The sequence below is a fragment of the Lynx rufus genome, unplaced genomic scaffold (assembly GCF_022079265.1).
Source record: "Lynx rufus isolate CCGP_SWC_20201006 ecotype Redwood Valley unplaced genomic scaffold, mLynRuf1.p SCAF_1, whole genome shotgun sequence".
In the NCBI taxonomy this organism is placed as follows: domain Eukaryota; kingdom Metazoa; phylum Chordata; class Mammalia; order Carnivora; family Felidae; genus Lynx; species Lynx rufus.
The window spans coordinates 51,933,869-51,952,608 of NW_025814823.1; the positions used below are offsets into that span (position 1 = coordinate 51,933,869).

Sequence of the window (18,740 nt, forward strand, 5' to 3'; positions counted from 1 at the left end):
AAGAATGGCACCCAGTAAAATCAAACACTGGGAAATAAAATCATTCAGCACAAAATAAAATGTGCCACTTTAAGAAGACTTCAAGATATCTGGAGTTATCAAAGAGATATAGAAAATACTAGCATCCTTCCAAAGAAGTGAGAAATTATGCAAAAAAAGATGATTTTTAAAACTCAGTTGTGGGGCGCCTGGGTGGCTCAGTCGGTTGAGTGTCCGACTTCAGCTGAGGTCATGATCTCGCTGTCTGTGAGTTCAAGCCCCGCGTCAGGCTCTGTGCTGACAGCTCAGAGCCTGGAGCCTGCTTCAGATTCTGTGTCTCCCTTTCTCTGCCCCTTCCCTGCTCATGCTCTGTCTCTCTGTGTCTCTCAAAAATGAATAAACGTTAAAAAAAATTAAAAAAAAACTCGAGTGGGTGAACACAAACTGGAATAATCAAAATAATATGAATGGATTGGGAGGCAATTCAAAGGCTTTCACCAAGAATATAGCAGAGAGAAAAAACATTTGAAACGCCAGTTAAGAGATATCGACATAGATTGATACGGAGATAGTTATCAATGAATGAATAAATTAGTGAATACACACACACAAGCATACACACATGTGTACATGCACACACCTGCACACACAAATCCCAGAAGAGAATAGGGGCAGAAGCAACAATCAGAGAGATAAAAACTGAAAATTTTCAGAGTTGATATAAAACACGGGATGTCAGACTGAAAGTATATTCCAGATGAATAAAAGTAAATGCACAACTAGACACATTAAAATAAAACAAAACACAAATGTATTCTTAAAATGTACCAGGAAGCAAAGACAGCATATCTACACATTCACTTCTTATTACCAGTAGATTCCAGAAGAGATAAAATTATATCTTTGAAATTCTTAGGGAAAGTATCTATCTACTCAGAATGTTATATCTAATTAAATCCAAACTCAGAGGTAAGAGAAAGATAACAGAAAAATAATGAGGGTATAAATTGATTTTTTGAGAAGTTAGTAATTCAGCTATTTACCAATAAATAACTATTGTGTATGCATGAGTGTGTGCAGAAAAAAATAAAACTAAAACTCTGAGGACAAATAACAAGGATTCTGAGGAAACAGTGCCAGAGTCCAAAGTCCTTGTCCTATTCAGGAAAGAAATATGTTAAAATTTTGACAGAAAAATTTACAGTTGAACAGAATCTTAAAAATTGAAGGGTAATTGCAAAATAATAGAAATAAAACCCATAATTTCTTTTTTAAATTTTATTAAGTTTTTAAGATTTTAATTCCAGTATAGTTAACAATACAGTGTTATATTAGTTTCAGGTGTACAATATAGTGATTCAACAATTCTATATATTACTCAGTGCTCATCATGACAAGTGTATTAATTCCTTTTACCTACTTCAGCCATCATCCCCCAACTACCTCCCTCTAGTAACCATCAGAAGGTTAACCATCAGAAAACCATTTGTTACCTAGAGTTAGGAGTCTGTTTCTTGGTTTGTCTCTCACTCTTTTTTCCCCGCTATGTTCACCAGTTTTGTTTCTTAAATTCCACACATGAATGAAATCATATTTGTCTTTCTCTGACTCACTTATTTCACTTAATATTATACTCTGTAGCTCCATCTATGTTGCAAATGGTAAGATTTCATTCTTTTCATGGCTGAGCAGTATGTATATATATATATATATATATATATATACATATATATATATATCAGTATATATATATATATCAATACCATTTCTTCTTTACCTATTCATCTATTGTCGAACACTTGGGCTGCTTCCATGGTTTGGCGATTGTTGCAATAATGCTGCAATAACCATGGGGGGGGGGCATAGATCCTTCTGAATTAGTGTTTTTATGTGTTTGGATAAATATCCAATAGTGTCATTACTGGATCATAGGGTAGTTCTATTTTTAATTTTTGGAGGAACCTCCGTACTGTTTTCCACAGTGGCTGCACCAGTTTGCAACAGTGTAGGAGCGCTGTGTTTTTCCATATCCTTGCTCACACTTGTTGTTGCTTATATTTCTGATTTTAGCCTTTCTGACAGGCGTGAGGTGATATCTCCTTGTGTTTTTTTAATATAATTTATTGTCAAGTTAGCTAGCATACAGTGTATACAGTATGCTCTCGGCTTCAGGAGTAGATTCCCATGAATCATCGCTCACGTACAACACCCAGAGCTCATCCCTACAAGTGCCCTCTTCAATGCCCATCACCCATTCCCCGTCCCCATTATCAACCCTCAGTTTGTTCTCTCTTTTGTGGTTTAATTTGCATTTCCCTGATGTTGGGTGATGTTGAACATCTTTTCATGTGTGTGTTGGCCATCTGGATGTCTTCTTTCGAGAAATATCTGTTCATGCCTTCTGCCCATTTTTAACTGGTTAAATCCATAATTTCTAAATCAGCAGAGGCAAAAAACACAAACCATAAAAATTGTATAAATCCACGAAAAAGTAGAAGAAGAAAAAGTATGTTTAAAAACCCACAAAATATTATGATAGAAATAAGTCCAGAAATACCAATAAGCACAATAAATTAATTCATTTAATAATTAACAGAGGCCATCAGATTGGATGATAAAACAATATTTAGCTATATGTACCTCATAAAAATCACTTCTAAAACAAAGCAACATAGGAAGATGAGAAGATTAAAAATACTGAGGGAAATAAAGCTATGATAGCAATATTAATATGATTATTTTTTTATTTTACTTTTTAGAGAGAATGCATGTATATGGGGAAGGGGCAGAGGGAGAATCTCAAACATGCTCCATGCTCAGCACAGAGCCTGACATGGGGCTTGATCTCATGAGCCTGGCATCATGACCTAAGTTGAAATCAACAGTTGGATGCTCAACTGACTGAGCCACCCAGACGCCCCTAGTATTAATATTATTAATGTTAACCGAATTGTATTTTAGGATAATAAACACATTAAAAAGGATGAGGGAAATATTACATAATAATAAATGGAGTTATCTACAAAGATATGAATCATGATCATGAATGCATAAAATATATACCACAACAAATATATGTCTATTTATGTATACCTTACCGGAGTAAGACATTTAAACACTTTTCTATCAGCAACTGATAAGGTAGTAAGACTATGGAAGATTTGAATAACATTAGCAACTTGATTTCAAGTAAATATACATAAATTATATATGTTTATAAATATAAGTTTAAATGTTATATATTTATATTTATATAATTGTATATATGTGCGTATCATGCACCTAGCAAATTGAATGTATACATACTATTCAAACACACATAGAATATTTTCACATATTGGCAGTGTATTGGGCACAAGGGAAGTCTCATCAAATTTCAATGAATCAGAGTAAAATAAGTCAGAGTAAAACAAATACCATAGGATCTCACTTATATGTGGATTCTAAAAATAAAACAATGAAACAATGAACTCATAGATACAGAGAACAGATTGGTGGTTTCCAGAGTAGGGTTGGGAGGTAGGCAAAAATGGATGAAGGGAATCAAAAGGTGCAAACTTCTACTTAGAAAATAAGTAAGTCATGGGGATGTAATGCACAGCATGAGGTACATGGTTCATAATACTATATCATACATTTGAAAGTTTCTAAAAGAGTAGATCTTAAAAGTCCTCCTCACAAGAAAAACACATTTTTGTAACTATGTATGGTGATGGATGTTAACTAGGCTTATTGCAGGGATCATTTTGCAATATATACAAATACGAATCATTACGTTTTACGCCTGAAACTAACCTATGTGGTATATCGATTATACCTCAAGAAAAAAATCTCAATGAATCAGGTTTATATAGACCACAATCTCCAGTCTCAATGCCATTAAATTAGGAATAAATAGTAAAAGATGATGAAAACAGTTCATATACACAAACAAAAATTGTAATATGAAACTACAAATGAACCTAAGACATATCGCAATGAATTTCCAGCCCAACAGCCCCCAAAAAAGGAGATTCCAAAATTTATGGGAATCGGCCAAAATATTTAAGGTAAATCTTAGCCTTGAGTTGATTTAGTAGCAGGAAGCATTTACATAAGAGTGGATTGTAGTTCAGCGCTGTCCACGAAGTATTTCCAGTTTTCTAGTCCTATGTTCTGACTGCATCCCGTTGCTGCTCTGAGGCTCTGTGTAGCCATATGACTTGCTGAGGTCAATGGAACGTAAGCAGAAGGAATTTTTGCCACGTTTAGGGAGGAGCTTTATGAACTTAACTAGCATACAGTTGGCCAGACCCTTTGTTCTTCTGTTGGCGGTTAGAAAGCATGGAGATGAGGTCTCCCTTAGCCCAGACACCTGACTGAGGCTGACAGTCTTCCGAGTCCCCCCCCACCCCCCCACTCTCTTCCTGTCTGTCTACATGTGTAAAGCATCAAATGGAAGATTGCCACCATCTCATTTCCAAGTTAGGTTTCCAGTTACTCTCTGGATTTCTGTCTTCTACAAGCTGAATTTTTTAGATTTTCCTCTTTGGAGTGGCATTTGCAATCTGTTGGCCTAATCACCTAGTCAGCCTGATCTTTTAAAATTATGTTTCATTGTTTGTTGTTTCCTCTGTCTCCAGTTTTTTAGTGGCATCTGGGAACCTTCAGGTACTGTTTTCCACAGACTAATAGAAAGTGCTTAAAATACCACCAAATAAAGCCCCCAAAGAGTCTGAAAACACAGGCTTTAAGCTGGTTATAAATCTGCAAAACAGTCCGGGGGTTAATTCCTCCCTAACCTACCCATTTGACTATTCTCTAGTTGCCAGAGTTGCATTCGTCTTTGAGCTCTTTTGTGTTCTGTGTTGGTGAAGGCAATCAAATCTTTAATAAATTATTCCTGCTAATTGACATATCTTCCTTTCTGAAAACAAATAAAAAACAAACAATATTTCTAAAGCTGAAAAATAAGAACATATCTATAATCATACTGGCACAATCCTTCAGTGACATGATTATTACCATTGTCTTTGTGAAGGATCTAGGATGAGATTTTATAGTTGAAACACAGATCACCCCTTTCTGGCATAATTATTATTCTTTTCTGAAAATTAATTGTGTACAGACCATAATTAGATGCTCACTAATGATTTGTTTTGAGTAAACTTGCAACAACTTAAAAAAAATTTTTTTTAAATTAATTAATTATTTTGAGAGAGAGTAAGAGGGGTAGGGGCAGAGAGAGGGGAGAGAGAGAATCCCAAACAGGCTCTGCACCATCAGCACAGAGCCGGATCCCGGGCTTGACCTCAAACCATGAGATCATGACCTGAGTTGAAACCAGGGGGCAGACACTTAACTGACTGAGTCACCCAGGTGCCCCTGCAGCAACTTTTTTCAGACTGGCTTATAACTTCTAGAATGTGATGATTTGCCCAAGAGAATACTGCACTATTTTCTGTATGCTGCCTTCAACTGCCATTTCCTTAGATTCAGATAGTCATGTCCTTGAAGTTGTGCTGATCTCTTAAAGGACAAAGAAAGAATCCACTATCATGGGAGGGTTTGTTGCCCTACTGTGTCGCACTGACTTTAAAATAATTTCCGACTTTGGTTTGCAACACTCCAGGGTGATTGCAATTTTTTGCAAGGGAGTTTTGCAAAACTCTGGAAATTATCAAAGAAAAATAACTCGAGTTAAAGAAAGAAAACTCTTCACCACATTGGCTTTTATGACGAGAGACATTTGAGGAAAGCAAGAAGATAGATTGTTCTAAATCAAAATACTTTCAAAAGCGCTAGAGCGGGTACCCAGTGTGATGGTAGCACAAGTAGCAATATTTGCCAGCGAGTCTCGAGTCATGTGAGATTCATTTTTCTCTGATAAAGTTAACACATTTGAAAAAAAAATTAAAGATGCTTTTAAGTATGATGTTATTCTTCAAGGTTTAAGTAATTTTACACACTCATTTTCAAGAAGATCAAGCCTTGTTTTGGGTAAAAAATGTTACAAATTTTGAAAAAAGTTTCTGAACTTTTTTTTTTTAACTTTAAAATATCTCCTAAATCATCATGGGGTCTGTTGAGGTTCAGCATAGGCTGTGACATTGTTTCTTTTGAGTATTCTTAGGAGTGGTATTGACATTTGAAGAATCTAAATGGCTAGAAACACAAGACAATGCAGTGACAGCAAATGCCATTTTGTCATCTGTGCAGAAATAAGCATTGAATGAATAGTGATTGCACTGTAAGAAATGTTGTACCAGTCCTGGCAACTTTGTTGATCTTGGAAACCTACTGTTTTCTAATCTGTGCTTGGTGACTTGTTAAGTTCCAGTATTATTTGCTTATTAATGAATCAGACTTTGTTCAAGACATTCCTGGCTATTGATTTCGCCTTAGTCAATAGTTTTATTGATTAGCCACTGAGACCAGAGCAGGGTATTCTGGTAGGTGCTGCCTAAGACTGGAAGAGAAATACTGCATTTTATAAGCCTGGACCCTGAACCCATACTGCCTAGCTTCAAATCCTGGTTCTGCTGCTTACTGGCTGGTTCAGAGTGTTTGACCTCTCTGTGCTTCAGTTTCCTCATTTATAAAAGAGGAATAATAATAGAAAATAGCTCAAATAGTTTTTTGATGATTAAATGAGTCCATGTGATGTAAAGGATTTAGAACAGCTACTGGCATTTGGGAAGCACCAATTGCTACTGTTAAGATAAATTGTAAAAAATTTCATTTTAATGGCAACGATAGATACGTGAGCTATTTACAAAAATAAAACAAAGTGACTACAGGGAAAACAATATTGACTAGAAATTAGAGCTGGATGCTGTATCCTAGTCTATTGTTTCTTTGATACATCCTATATCCTGGCTGATAAATGAGTATCACACTACTTGCCCCCATGTCCCACCGTTTGATAAAGAGAACCAAATGGAATAAAGCTCACTTACTGCATGAGTCTTCCTAAAATTTTTAGCCCAAATTGATTGCCCCTTCTTGGGCACTCTCTATGCTGTTGACTCATATTTTCATCATGATACTTAACACACTAAGTCTTGTACTATAGTAAATTCTTGATGTGCTTCTTTCTCCAACTAGATAAAGTCTTGGTGGTGGAGACACTGTCTTACTCACTTTTAAAAATCATCTAGCATTGTGACTTGGACATAATAGACATGTAATAAGTGTTTATTAAGAGGGTTCTGACAAACTTAGCTTGACAAATAAATAGAATTATTATCATTATTACTATTATAACTACTACACTATGTGACTTTACAGGGTGTAATTACGTGGGCTGTTGGCATGAATTCTAAGGGTAGAGTTGGGTGGGGTTTGAATGGAGCAGACTGCACGGGGATTATTTACATAAATTGTGGCTTCACGTATTTTTGTTTTCTCTCTGCATTATACCCTTACATTAAAATGCACACATTAGACGCAGCAAGTATTTTTCTAGCTTTTAATTGGGACAGATGTGAAATAATTAATTATTATGGGGTTGCAAAAAGCCTTCTAATCCTTCCATGTTGTTACCACGTGATAAATGAGGCTTATGAAAATAACTACTTAGGTATTTGTCCAACTTCCAGCTGAAACTTGGAGGTTTATTTATTTATTCATTTATTCTTATAAAAAATTTCAATGTGTCTTTGCTACATGCTAGACAGCGCACTGGGGCAGTGGGGACCCGCAGTACTCAAGTCCATTCTGTATGGATAAACAGGCATTTTCATTAAGAGGCAAACAAAATCAAACACTGTACTCTGTCCGAATGAACTTGAAAACCCTGTTGGGGATCTTTGATCTTAGTTTAACACATTAGGTGTTTTTCTCTTCTTGCAGTAATTGGATCTATCAATTTGATAAACATAGTGCTCATATTAGGATATGGAAATGTGGATGGAAAATCTACATTTAAAATATATGGGGCTTGCTCTTAGAGGACTTTTACTCTAAGGACAAGGGTATAAGGAGAAGAGTGGCTGGGCCACTAGAGACTGTGCTGAGAACTGTCATCATTTTCATGTCTGAATTTGGGCAAGTAGCCTAACCTTGTTAGGTCATCAGTAAAACTAGGATAATAGCAAGCTGTTCCTAGATTTCCTCAGAGAATTAGATTTACAAACTCAAGAAGAAACAATGCTGCCTTTGCAATTCTGTGGCTAGGTCAATTTGATGTCCATAAACACTATTAGAAGTATATGTGAACATACATTTTCTCTCCTAAAATTCAGTAGAGTGACCCAGTGACCATGGTTCTGAAGCGTAAGGAATGGGAGGCACCAGAGAAATATGCCTTTATTCATCTCGTTGTGAATGTGTGACATCTGGATGTTTCTCATCAGTCTATCGTATTTCAAATACATTCTTAATGCAAAGTTCTTAATGGGACGTGTTCTTTCATGTTTCATAAACCTCTGAAATCATATATTTCATTTAAAATAAAAATAATTTAGAATGGAGCCACTATGCATTCAATTTCTTTCAAAACACAAAGCTTTACAAATTTGCATCAAAATAAAAAATCAAGACTGCTTAATTAAAACCTTGACACCATCAACCTCTTCAATTATGTGTTAAAGAGACAGGCATCCTGGGGATCCCAGTTAAAATCTGTGAACATCCCAATTGTCTCTGCTGTGTGCACATGAGTAGTTCACAGAGGGGGGAAAAGAGGTGCTTAAATAGAAAAAAAAATTATTTAAAATTTCTCCAGACATGAATCATTTCACACTTTTTCAAACAGTTAGGAAGAGGGCAAGTCTGTCTTTTCAGAAGAATGAAGAATAGAAATTTAGGGCAGAATGTGTCATCTCTGTTCTATGTCTAAATTTCAATGAATGCTTTCTTTCTAAACACTAAAATTTTTATCTGATAATTGTTACTTAGAAAACAATTTCTAAGACTTGACCACTGGTTGTTTGGATGTATTCTGTAGACCATATTGAGTAAAGGGGGGAGGAGCAGGCTGTTTATTTCACTCCGCTAGGGTATATAAATTTTGTAGTGAAAGGACTGCTTTTCTTTACATCCTAATTCTTGTTGTCTTTACTATTATGTGCCTATTCTCAATTTCTTTTGCTAATGTGGAACCCAGCAGCTCTTTGTTCTCATTGTGTCTGTTGTCTCCCTTTCTTTGTGTTGCAGGCATACTGCTACCCGCATCTGCCACTGAGCATGCGGGAAAAATCCTTCAATAGATTCTTTACTTAGGACTTTCAGTAGTATTACTCCACTTCTCCAGGTTTTAGTAGTCGCCAGAATATCCAGAAGATAGACTGAAACTTGGAAAGGTGATACAGGTGGTTAAGTGGTGGTCTAGCAAGCTGGAACTCCAGATAGGAAGGGTCAGGGTAGCTGCCACACACGTTAATCTAATTTCTGGAGGCTCTCGCCAAGCAAGTTAAATGCAGAACACCCACCCTACAGGCAGAAGCTAGAGATACAGATTGATATCTGAGAAGACCCAAGTGTTTCTGAACAGAGCCATATCTAAAACCAATGAACGATAGGATGTGCTAGCAGCTCCAGAAGGATGCGGTACATTGTTACAAAGATTGGTATGTAAAGTCCCTGAGAAGGAACTTTCACTAGATAGCGTATCATCTGAGGATGAGAACCAGTTCTGTGCACTTTTCGCATAATAAAATCTTAGACTTTTCTCTGTGCTAAACACTTGCAATGCTAAGTCAATATTAATTGAATGAAACTAGTGATTCAACTCTTCTGCTTAAAAGCGTCCCCCTTCCACCGCCCCCCTCCCCAAGCAGATTTGCCAATGGTTTCCAGAAGATGTAAGGAGAGCAGGCTGGCAGGCAAGATTAGGGATATTAGGATAGAGGTCTAAGGTTTTGTTTTTCTCTGTCCTCTCCCGCTCCGTAAGTCTGACCTAATAGCTTGTAAATTATTAAAGAGATGGAGCACTGTACAATTTTACTCATGTTTCGCCCATAATGAGTCTTGCTTTTTTTGCTCACTGCTTGACGGCCAACTCGTGTCTGGCACAGTTAAGTGGTCAAGGATCTTTGGTTTGATAAATGTAAGAACATACATAGTATGGAAAACGTTCTTGTTTCATTATAACAAACACTGGCGGTAACAGAATAATTTAAATTTGACTACTTTAGAATAAACTAAACACTTGGCTCTTTAGCAGCTGGCCACTGTCTTCGAAGGATTTCTTCTTTCTTCTCCGCCTCTCTCCCACCATTTTGTTTCTGTATTACCAATTAATGGATTAGACGAGATCGGACGAGACCAATTAATGGATTAATAGCATCGTCTCAAAGTCTTTATGTTCCACGTTTTCACTTTTCGGCCCTTATAGTTCCCTGGCCCTCTGGTTCTCTATAGGTTTCATAAACCAGTGGCTAGTGGCTAAGTTCCTTCGGCACAAGAGCTCTTGGACGGTAGCAAACCACCTGGCACAAGGTGCACCCCTCTAGGGCAGGCACCTGCAGAGACTTTTTTGGAACCCCGCCCCTGGTTCAGAGATCCGCGCAGTTCGCACTCTCCGCAGCTGCGAGAGGAAGTGCCTGTGACGGGAAAGTTCAGGCCAGGTCCAATCAAGCACCGTGGGGTTAGGTGGCGGAAGCGGGGCCTCAGGACCCCAGGACCCCAGCCCAGGCTGCTAGCGGGGCCCGAGGGAGCTCCTCTTCCACCCCACCGGCCCCGCCCACCCGGCGTTCGCGCCCCGCCCCGCCCCCGGGCCGCGGCTAAAACCCGGAGCCGCCGCTGCGCCCAGGGGACCGGAGGGACGCTCTGAGCATGTGCAGAGCTGCTTGGCGGCGGCTCCCTCGGCCGGAGGCTGGGGCTCGGTGCTGATGCTAACACCCGACTCGGCCTCTACCCCAGCGTGGTCGGCGCCCCGGGCCCGGGCGGCTGGGAAGGAGCCGTAGCCTCCCCGCGGCCCGAGGAGCAGGCGCGGCGGCGCGCAACCCCCGGCGGCCGCGGCGCCCTCGGGGCCCACGATGATGGCGGAGCAGGTGAAATGCGCCTCGGCAGGGGGCGGCTCCGGAGCGGGCTCCGGGCCGGTGGTGAACGCGGAGCTGGAGGTGAAGAAGCTGCAGGAGCTAGTGCGTAAGCTGGAGAAGCAGAACGAGCAGCTGCGGAGCCGGGCGGCCAGCGCGGCCGCCGCCCCGCACCTGCTGCTGCTGCCGCCACCGCCGCCCGCCGCGCCGCCCCCCGCCGGGGCCTGCAGCCCGTTGGGACCGCGGAGCCCCCCGGCCGTCGCCGCCTCGGGGGGCCTGGGGCTGGGGCTGGCGTTGGGCGCCGGGGGCGGCGGCGGCGGCAGCGGCGGCTCCAGCCCCGCGTTCCCGGGGACCTACTGCCTGCCCAGCCCGGCGCCCTCCCTGCTCTGCAGCCTGGCGCAGCCCCCGGAGGCACCCTTCGTCTACTTCAAGCCGGCGGCGGGCTTCTTCGGCGCGGGCGGTGGCGGGCCGGAGCCGGGGGGCGCGGGGACGCCGCCGGGGGGAGCCACCGCGCCGCCCTCGCCTCCCTCGCCTCCCTCGCCGCCCCCGACGCTGCTGGACGAGGTGGAGCCGCTGGACCTGGAGAGCGTGGCCGCTTGGCGGGACGAGGACGACTACACCTGGTATTGCAGAGCTCCGGTCCCTCCCCCGGAACCCTGGCCTCCGAGGCCCCGGGACGGCGGGGAGGGCGTGGGCTCGGAGGAAGAGGGGGACCTCGCCATTGCCCCCGGACGTGGTGGCCTGGCAGGTGCCCAACTCGGCGACGAGCTGAGGCTTTTCATGAGGGCGGAAACCTGTTTCTCATAGCTCAGGCTGACCCAGCTGGGGATGGATTGGTCCCCTTCATCTCGGTGTATTCTGCTTTGTGCTGAGTATTCGGTCCCAAGCTCCTTTTTCGCATTAACTGAAAAATCTATGCCGTCTTTTTGCTACCCAGTCCTGCGTTTTTCTCCCAGTCATTTTTGGGAGTAACGGGGGATGGGCAGGGTTTGGCCTCAGTTTGCGACCGTTCCCTGTCTTTTCTCCCCAGCGAACGCTGGACAGGCTTTGCGTATCGTCCCTTTCCGTGGCATCCCGAGCCGCCTGGTGATGGATCTCTCCTTAGAGATTCGTTCTTGCAGTTTGACTTGTGCAGTCGCATGTCCTCTTTTGCTGCATTTTCATTGATAGCTTCTCATTTCAAAGACTGACTTGGTTTTTGAAATGTGCTGCCACCACCGGCTTTCCTATCAGTAATGATGTCAAAAAATGAGGGCTTTTCGGGGAATGGAGTGAGCAGCTTGAAAACACTGTTACTTAGAAACCAAGGATCTCTCTTTAATTTTTTTTTTAAATCAAACTGTTGATTGAATAAAAGTGAGATTAGAAAAACTTTTTAAAATTTTTTTTAGAAGCCGTAAGTTGGTTATCAGAAAACTTGTGGCTGGTAGCATCTTTTCATTTGAAATCTGGTTCGCCCTTTCTGTGTTCCAACCGTGACTCACTTTGGGGAGGTCTAGTTCCCTTTTCATGCTGCTTACTCGTGGAGTAAGTCCTTTCATGACTGATTTCTTTTAGTTGGCTCATATGCTTTCCTCCGTCACTAGAGGTAGTGAGATATGGTAAGATGAGCAGAAGCCCCAGATGAGGTAGAACTTGGTCCCTGCAGGGAAAACCAACAGCATTCACCTCTGCAGAGCTATGTGGCATGGAATGGTTGTAGTCCTTTTATCTAGGGTCGTTTTACTTAGGACCCTTCCTGTTTTGGGTCAGCTGGATTTTCCTCACTCTCTGTGTTCCTGTTGCATGAACACACAGCGGGAATGAGAAATGGAGAACCTTCCTGGTTTCCTATTGAGAACTGTAGTGCTCCTTTAGACTCTTAGAACTCAGACTGCAAAAGTTTAGTAACCAATTGATTTGATTGGGAGAATCAAAATGTACGGAGCTACAGCAAAGCAAACTCCCCCTCCCCCTCCTCCTCAGTACTCGTCCAAAGCAAACTCCTCCTCCCCTCCTCCTCCTTCGTACTTGTCCGCAGCTGTGCTGGTAGCTCAAGTTGTAAAAATCAAAACCGCTTACCACTTTGGGGAGAGTTAAGCCATTCTTTAGAAGTTACACCTTTATTTTTGTGAAGCCCAGGCTGTATTGTAAATGGAGTTTCAACCTGAATATGGTACTAGAAGATGCTCTCATGCTGGTTGTTCTTAGGTTCTATGATAACTATAAGCCCTTAGGCCACTTTCAGATTATTTTATGTTGATTTAGTCCCCACTTGGCCTTTCCTAGAGATAACGTACTTAAATAGTAAAGGAGAACTTGTTTGTGTTTTTGATCCTATGCGTTAAAAATATTAGCATTTTAAAATGTGTTATGATATACTTACTGTTGTCTAACTATTGCTAGAATTTTGGTATGTAGGCTTTCCTTTTGTAGTTTTCTGTTCTTCAAAATAGTATTGAAATGACTGAAAAACAATGACCTCCTTAGTAGGATTACTGTTAGCCCTTCAGATGGTTCCCAGTGAATGTAAATTATAGCAGGTTCTACTGATTTCACTCATCGAGTAGTTAGGTGACTACATAAATCAGTGCCTTGACACTTTACAAATGTTTCTCCAGACAAGTGGCATACTGTTTTATGGAGTATCTTTTTCAAAACAAACCTAGGATTAGAATCTCATGTGGAAAAACAGAGGGATCATTACTCTCAGGTGGGATGTAACTTAAACAATTTTAAGGTCGCCTGATTTACAGAAACCTTTCACGGCGTTTTGTACACTAAGGTATTTTTGTATTGCAGTATTTTGGCCTGTTGATAAACAAATAAACAGGGTCTGATTTTCAAAGTTTAACCCGCTTGTAAATGCTTGCAAAGCTCTGATTTTCCTTCATCACTGCAAACTGTTTAAGTACCTGTCCTGTAGTGTCACAGATAGGGTGCTTTTCATTGGATTCCCTAGATGTTTGCAGGGAAGCAACGTATTTTTATTTCCCCTGTTAAGAAACAACTGTAGTGGATAAGAAGTAACTGAATATTTTTAAAATATCTAAAAATAGTTTTACATTTTCACTGTAAAAAAAAAAAACACACAAAACAACACAACCCAACACAGAAGTGAGTGTCAAGTCACAGGAGTCTCCCCTCTTGTTCAGTTCACTGCCATGATTGAGTTTACCCCTGTTAACATTCTGTAGATCCTTCAAGATCAAAACATGATTATACCAATCAATATGCAAATATATACACATCAATTTTTTTACTTACCTTTCACTGAACATATCTTGGACATCTTTGTCTCCCTGTGACAATCGCATCATTGTTAAAGTAACAGTAGTAAGGATCGGCTTACTGTTAACATATTGCTTATAATTTTTCATGCATTTTTATCATGATTTCATCCTTGGGGGCTAAACAAAATTGATATTTGATTATTTAGAATAGTATTTCCCACTAAGATGTCTTATCTTCAGGAAAGAAATTCACAAACTTAGATTAATTCTTGAATATTTTAAGAAGTTCTTTCCTATAGGTCCATTTTATTCTAATAAAACTTTGGACTATAACTGTTAACATTTTATTAACCTGGACAACTCTTGGCTCAAGAGCTATGTGTAGAAGGAAATCAGTGACTCATAGAATCAGTACTTGCTTGATGATGGTTGATTAGTTAATGAACGATCAGTCAGGTCTCTTAGATCTTTTCCCCAAACAATTATTTAATCTATAAGCATCTTCTGTTTACAAAAAACAAAAAACAAAACTTTGTAAGAAGGATGGTGTGTTCTGCTTTTCATTTTGATGAAAAGCTTTGAAAGAAAATAATGGTCTCATGTCTTCAAATATTCATCCCAGTTGAATTTGAACTGTTTGATTTTGCTTTAATCTTAGCACAGGGCTGTTAGAAATAAGTGTCTCAGAAAACTAGATTTTGGTTCCAGAACCTTAATTCTTTAATCTGTCCAGTTGTTTTGATCCCATAGTAAACTTCTCATCCTGCTCTACGGAATCTTCAGTGATCTTCCTGCTAATCTGACAGCCTTCACTTTCCAGAAGACCGTAGGTGAGAAAGTAAAGGGGGAATCTGTGTCAGGAGCAAATACGAAGGTCCAAGGATTGAAGTGTTGATACATACCTGGACCGTGTGACTGCATGATATGCCAGCCTGTAAGAAGGATGGTTTCAGGATCACTGTCTCAGTGTCGCCAGGCTGAGAGGCACCAGGGTATAAGGAGGAGAAATCAGATTGGTATGAAGTGGTAAGGGGAGCAGTAAGTTAACTGTGTACTAGACCTTTCCATGACCCATTTCAGCTCCCCTGTATCGTGATTGAGGGACTGAAGCTCCAAGGTGGAATGATTTCCAAAGGCTCCACCAGTTACTGAAAGGTTAAGACCACATTTCAGATTGTTTACACAGATTCTGAAGCGTTTACACCACTGATATTTTCCCCTAGCTTGGTTATGACCCATTAGTGTGTTATAAAGTCAGTTTAGTGGATTGACCAGCATTCCTTTTTTAAAAAATGAAAAGCAGAATATAAAATCAGAATGCATCGTGTCTTATAACACAAATTTGTCTTGATTAAACTTCAGTTTTACATGTGTGTGCCCTGGCTTGAAGTGGTAATTGTATTTGTGCGATATGATCACAGTCAGGAAAATTCAATTTTACACCATTTGAAAGCAAGACAGTCTTGGGGAAAGTAGGTGGAGAAGCACAGCTCTCTGAAGATAGGGCAGCACTGGGGAAAGTCAGGTCTTGCACACCTCAATCAGGAAGACAGGTCTATATTCAGAAAATGCCAAATAAAAATATGCCAGCTAACATAAAATACAGTCCTACAGGGCCTTTATTTTAGTGAAGTGGCAATTAGAAGAATATTGAGACTTACGTAAAAAGGATGTGGCAGAGATTTTGAACTTGCCCAATTGGAAAGGACAGGAGAAACGTTCATAATTATACAAGGGGGAAATGGTGATATGTACAAACCAAGGAAAATTTAATGAATGAGATATTCATCTTTCACGTGTAACACCCAAGACCCTGGACAGCTGGCTAAATCATTGCCAATTCTTTATCAGAGCTGCTGAACACCTTGTGCTATGCATATGGCACAGCTAAATTAGACCACCTAAACTGTTTTTTCCATAATTGATTTTCAGCGAAAAGACCAGAGGGTGCTTCACTTTCTGACAATGCTAATTGAAAACCTGAGTGTTTTCTAGAAGCAAATGGAGTTGACTGAAGCATGTGCTGAGGTCTTTGAAACACTGCAGTGAGACATAGAAATAAAAATTTAAATTGAACTGTGGAGGGTTGGGGGGAGAGTCTTATAGGACAATTCCATAACTGAAATTTGGATTTCATGTGTCCTTTTAAGAGCTTAGTGGTGGGAAGTTTGCTTTGCAGTGGCTGACCATTTTGACCCTAGCAGGTGCTGGTGAATCAAACACTTGAATTCGACTAAAGATTGATCGATTGTGCTTATCAGTGCTAATGTTTTAGCTTTTCTTAAAATAGAACTTGCGATGATTGAAGGCTCTTAAATTACATGTCTGAAAACTGCCACATATTACTTCTCAGTGACAGGTTCCTAAAATCTATGTATATATTTTGCTGTGTCATTTGTTTTTGTGTTATCAGAAGGATGACTTTAGAACCAAATGTCTACTTGAGAGTAACTGAGATTTCTGGGTCGTTGTAATACTTCCTTTGAAACCTTTGGATTATTATTTTGGTTATTCCTGTCCCTCCCCATGTTAGCACTTGTATTAAGTGAGGCCATCAAGAATGAAATGTGTGGAAAAGAAGAGATTCTGTGAGAAAACTAACCGTTTCTAGTCATGTGCTTTTGGAAGTTATTGAAGCAAGGTTAAAGAAACTTAAGAGTGTGACATTTTAAAGATAGCTTTTCTAATATTTGAAGAATTCTCAAGTTTTAGATGAAGGTTTTTCTTATATTCTTGCCAGATTGTAATATAGTTTCATCCATAAAGCTATAGAATTTGAAAGAGCAGTTTGGAAGGCAGGAGGTATGCTGTATTAATGATGGCAAATTAGGATACTGTGATGACAAATAAGGTGATTTTTATGACTTTTAGGAAGATTGGAACCATGTAGGAGAAATACAAGTTTTACCTTGCTTATCTAATTTTGGAGTTATGTTGTACTCAAGGAGTCTGGAGTTATGTGATCTCCATCTGCCTTTTTTCTTTATTTACATCCAGCTCTACGCCTAGCCATAGAAATAGTAGGCTCAGAGCTATCCTGGGTAGGTTGTTTGGAGACTGACTGAAAATGATCACTTGGTTTTTGTTTTTGTTAAGTTTGTGAGAGAGAGAGGGAGGGAGGGAGGAAGGAGGGGGGGAGAGAGACAGTGTGAGTGGGGGAGGGGCAGAGAGGGGGAAAGACAGAGAATCCCAAGCAGGCTTCGCACTGTCAGTGCAGAGCCCAATGCTATGCAGAGGTTGAACTCATGAACCGCGAGATCATGACCTGAGCTGAAATCAAGCCAGAAGCTTAACCGACTCAGCCACCCAGGTGCTCCTGAAAATGATCACCTGTCTTCATATCATCCATTTGCACAAGGCTTCTAAAGTTTTATTAAGGTAATGCAACAAATACGGCAAGGCTTTTTATAGAAAGCAGCAGCCCTCTATCGTTCCTACCTCTGAGTCTTCCACAGAGGCATCACTTGATACTCGTCTGGCTCTGTGTTTCACTTTTTATTTCTAAACAGTCCTCCATACTGTCTTAGACATTTGTAGACTTGTTTTGGAAGATGAAGACTAAGCTCTCTTCTCTTCAACCCCAAACCGTCATATCTGCTTTCCCTACTCCTAATGGGATCTTTGGATTAAATCCTATGTAACGCCTGTATTATAACTGTTCTTAGCTGAGCCCTGTGAATTGTGTGTTACATTTATTTTCCTCTAATCCCTCTGTTGCTCCAAGAGTTAGTAATGGATTCTCTTTTTCCCCTTCAATTTCTTTAATCCCTATTACTAATTTTTTCAAATACTCTATAAAAGCCATATATTCCTTGATTAGGTCATATATATCTGACAGTTTCTCTCTTTTTTTCCCCCCCTTTTTGAGGAAGTGTGTGTGCAAGTGGGGGAGAGGAGCAGAGGGAGAGAAAGAATCTTAAGTAGGCTCCACACTCAGTGGGCTTGATCCCATGATCCTAGGATCATGACTTGAACTGAAACCAAGAGTGGGATGCCCAACCAACTGAGCCACCCAGGCACCCCCATTTGAGTCTCATATCTGTTTTAAAAAATTTATGCCATTCCTTCTGGAACTTTTAAGCCTATTGCTCTAGTCTTTACTGTTTGCTTCTTAGGCTGCAGGCACAGTGCTGTTTCTATGGGAATTCTTTAGGTTTCTTGCCTTTGTAGGATCCCCCATTTTTAAAATTCTTTGTCTTCATAGTTCATTTATTCTGGTAGGTGGGACACAGCTTCTAATAGCTTTATGAGAAAGGGCACATTTATGAGAAGTACACTGTGAAATCTTGTATATTTCAAAATGTCTTTATCAGGGTGCCTGGGTGGCTCAGTTAAGCGTCTGGCTTTTGAATTTGGCTCAGGTCATGATCTCATAGTTGATGGGTTCAAGCTCCACATTGGGCTCTGTGCTGGCAGTATGGAACCTGCTTGGGATTCTCTCTCTCTCCCTCTCTGCTCCTACCCAACTCTCATTGTCTCTGACTCTCTCAAAATGAATAAAAAAATAAAAATGTCTTTTTTCTCATAAAGATTCATAGTTGGGCTGGATATAAAAGTCTAAGTCAGTTACTTTTCCTTATGTTTGAAG

The 18,740-nt window shown here is 40.4% G+C and overlaps 1 protein-coding gene across 3 annotated transcripts in view; it reads left to right on the forward strand.

Moving 5' to 3' along the window:
* Window positions 1-10,717: 10,717 nt before the first annotated feature.
* Window positions 10,718-18,740, forward strand: part of SLAIN1 (SLAIN motif family member 1) — a 62,391-nt gene continuing 54,368 nt past the window's right edge. For 2 of the 3 annotated variants that reach the window (XM_047080898.1, XM_047080884.1), the window contains exon 1: window positions 10,718-11,563. In XM_047080898.1, the coding sequence (XP_046936854.1) occupies window positions 10,941-11,563 (623 nt within the window). In that variant the 5' untranslated portion in view covers window positions 10,718-10,940. Of the gene's footprint in view, window positions 11,564-14,678; window positions 14,983-18,740 lie in introns of those variants that run through there. The other variant, XM_047080890.1, reaches the window with a different exon arrangement.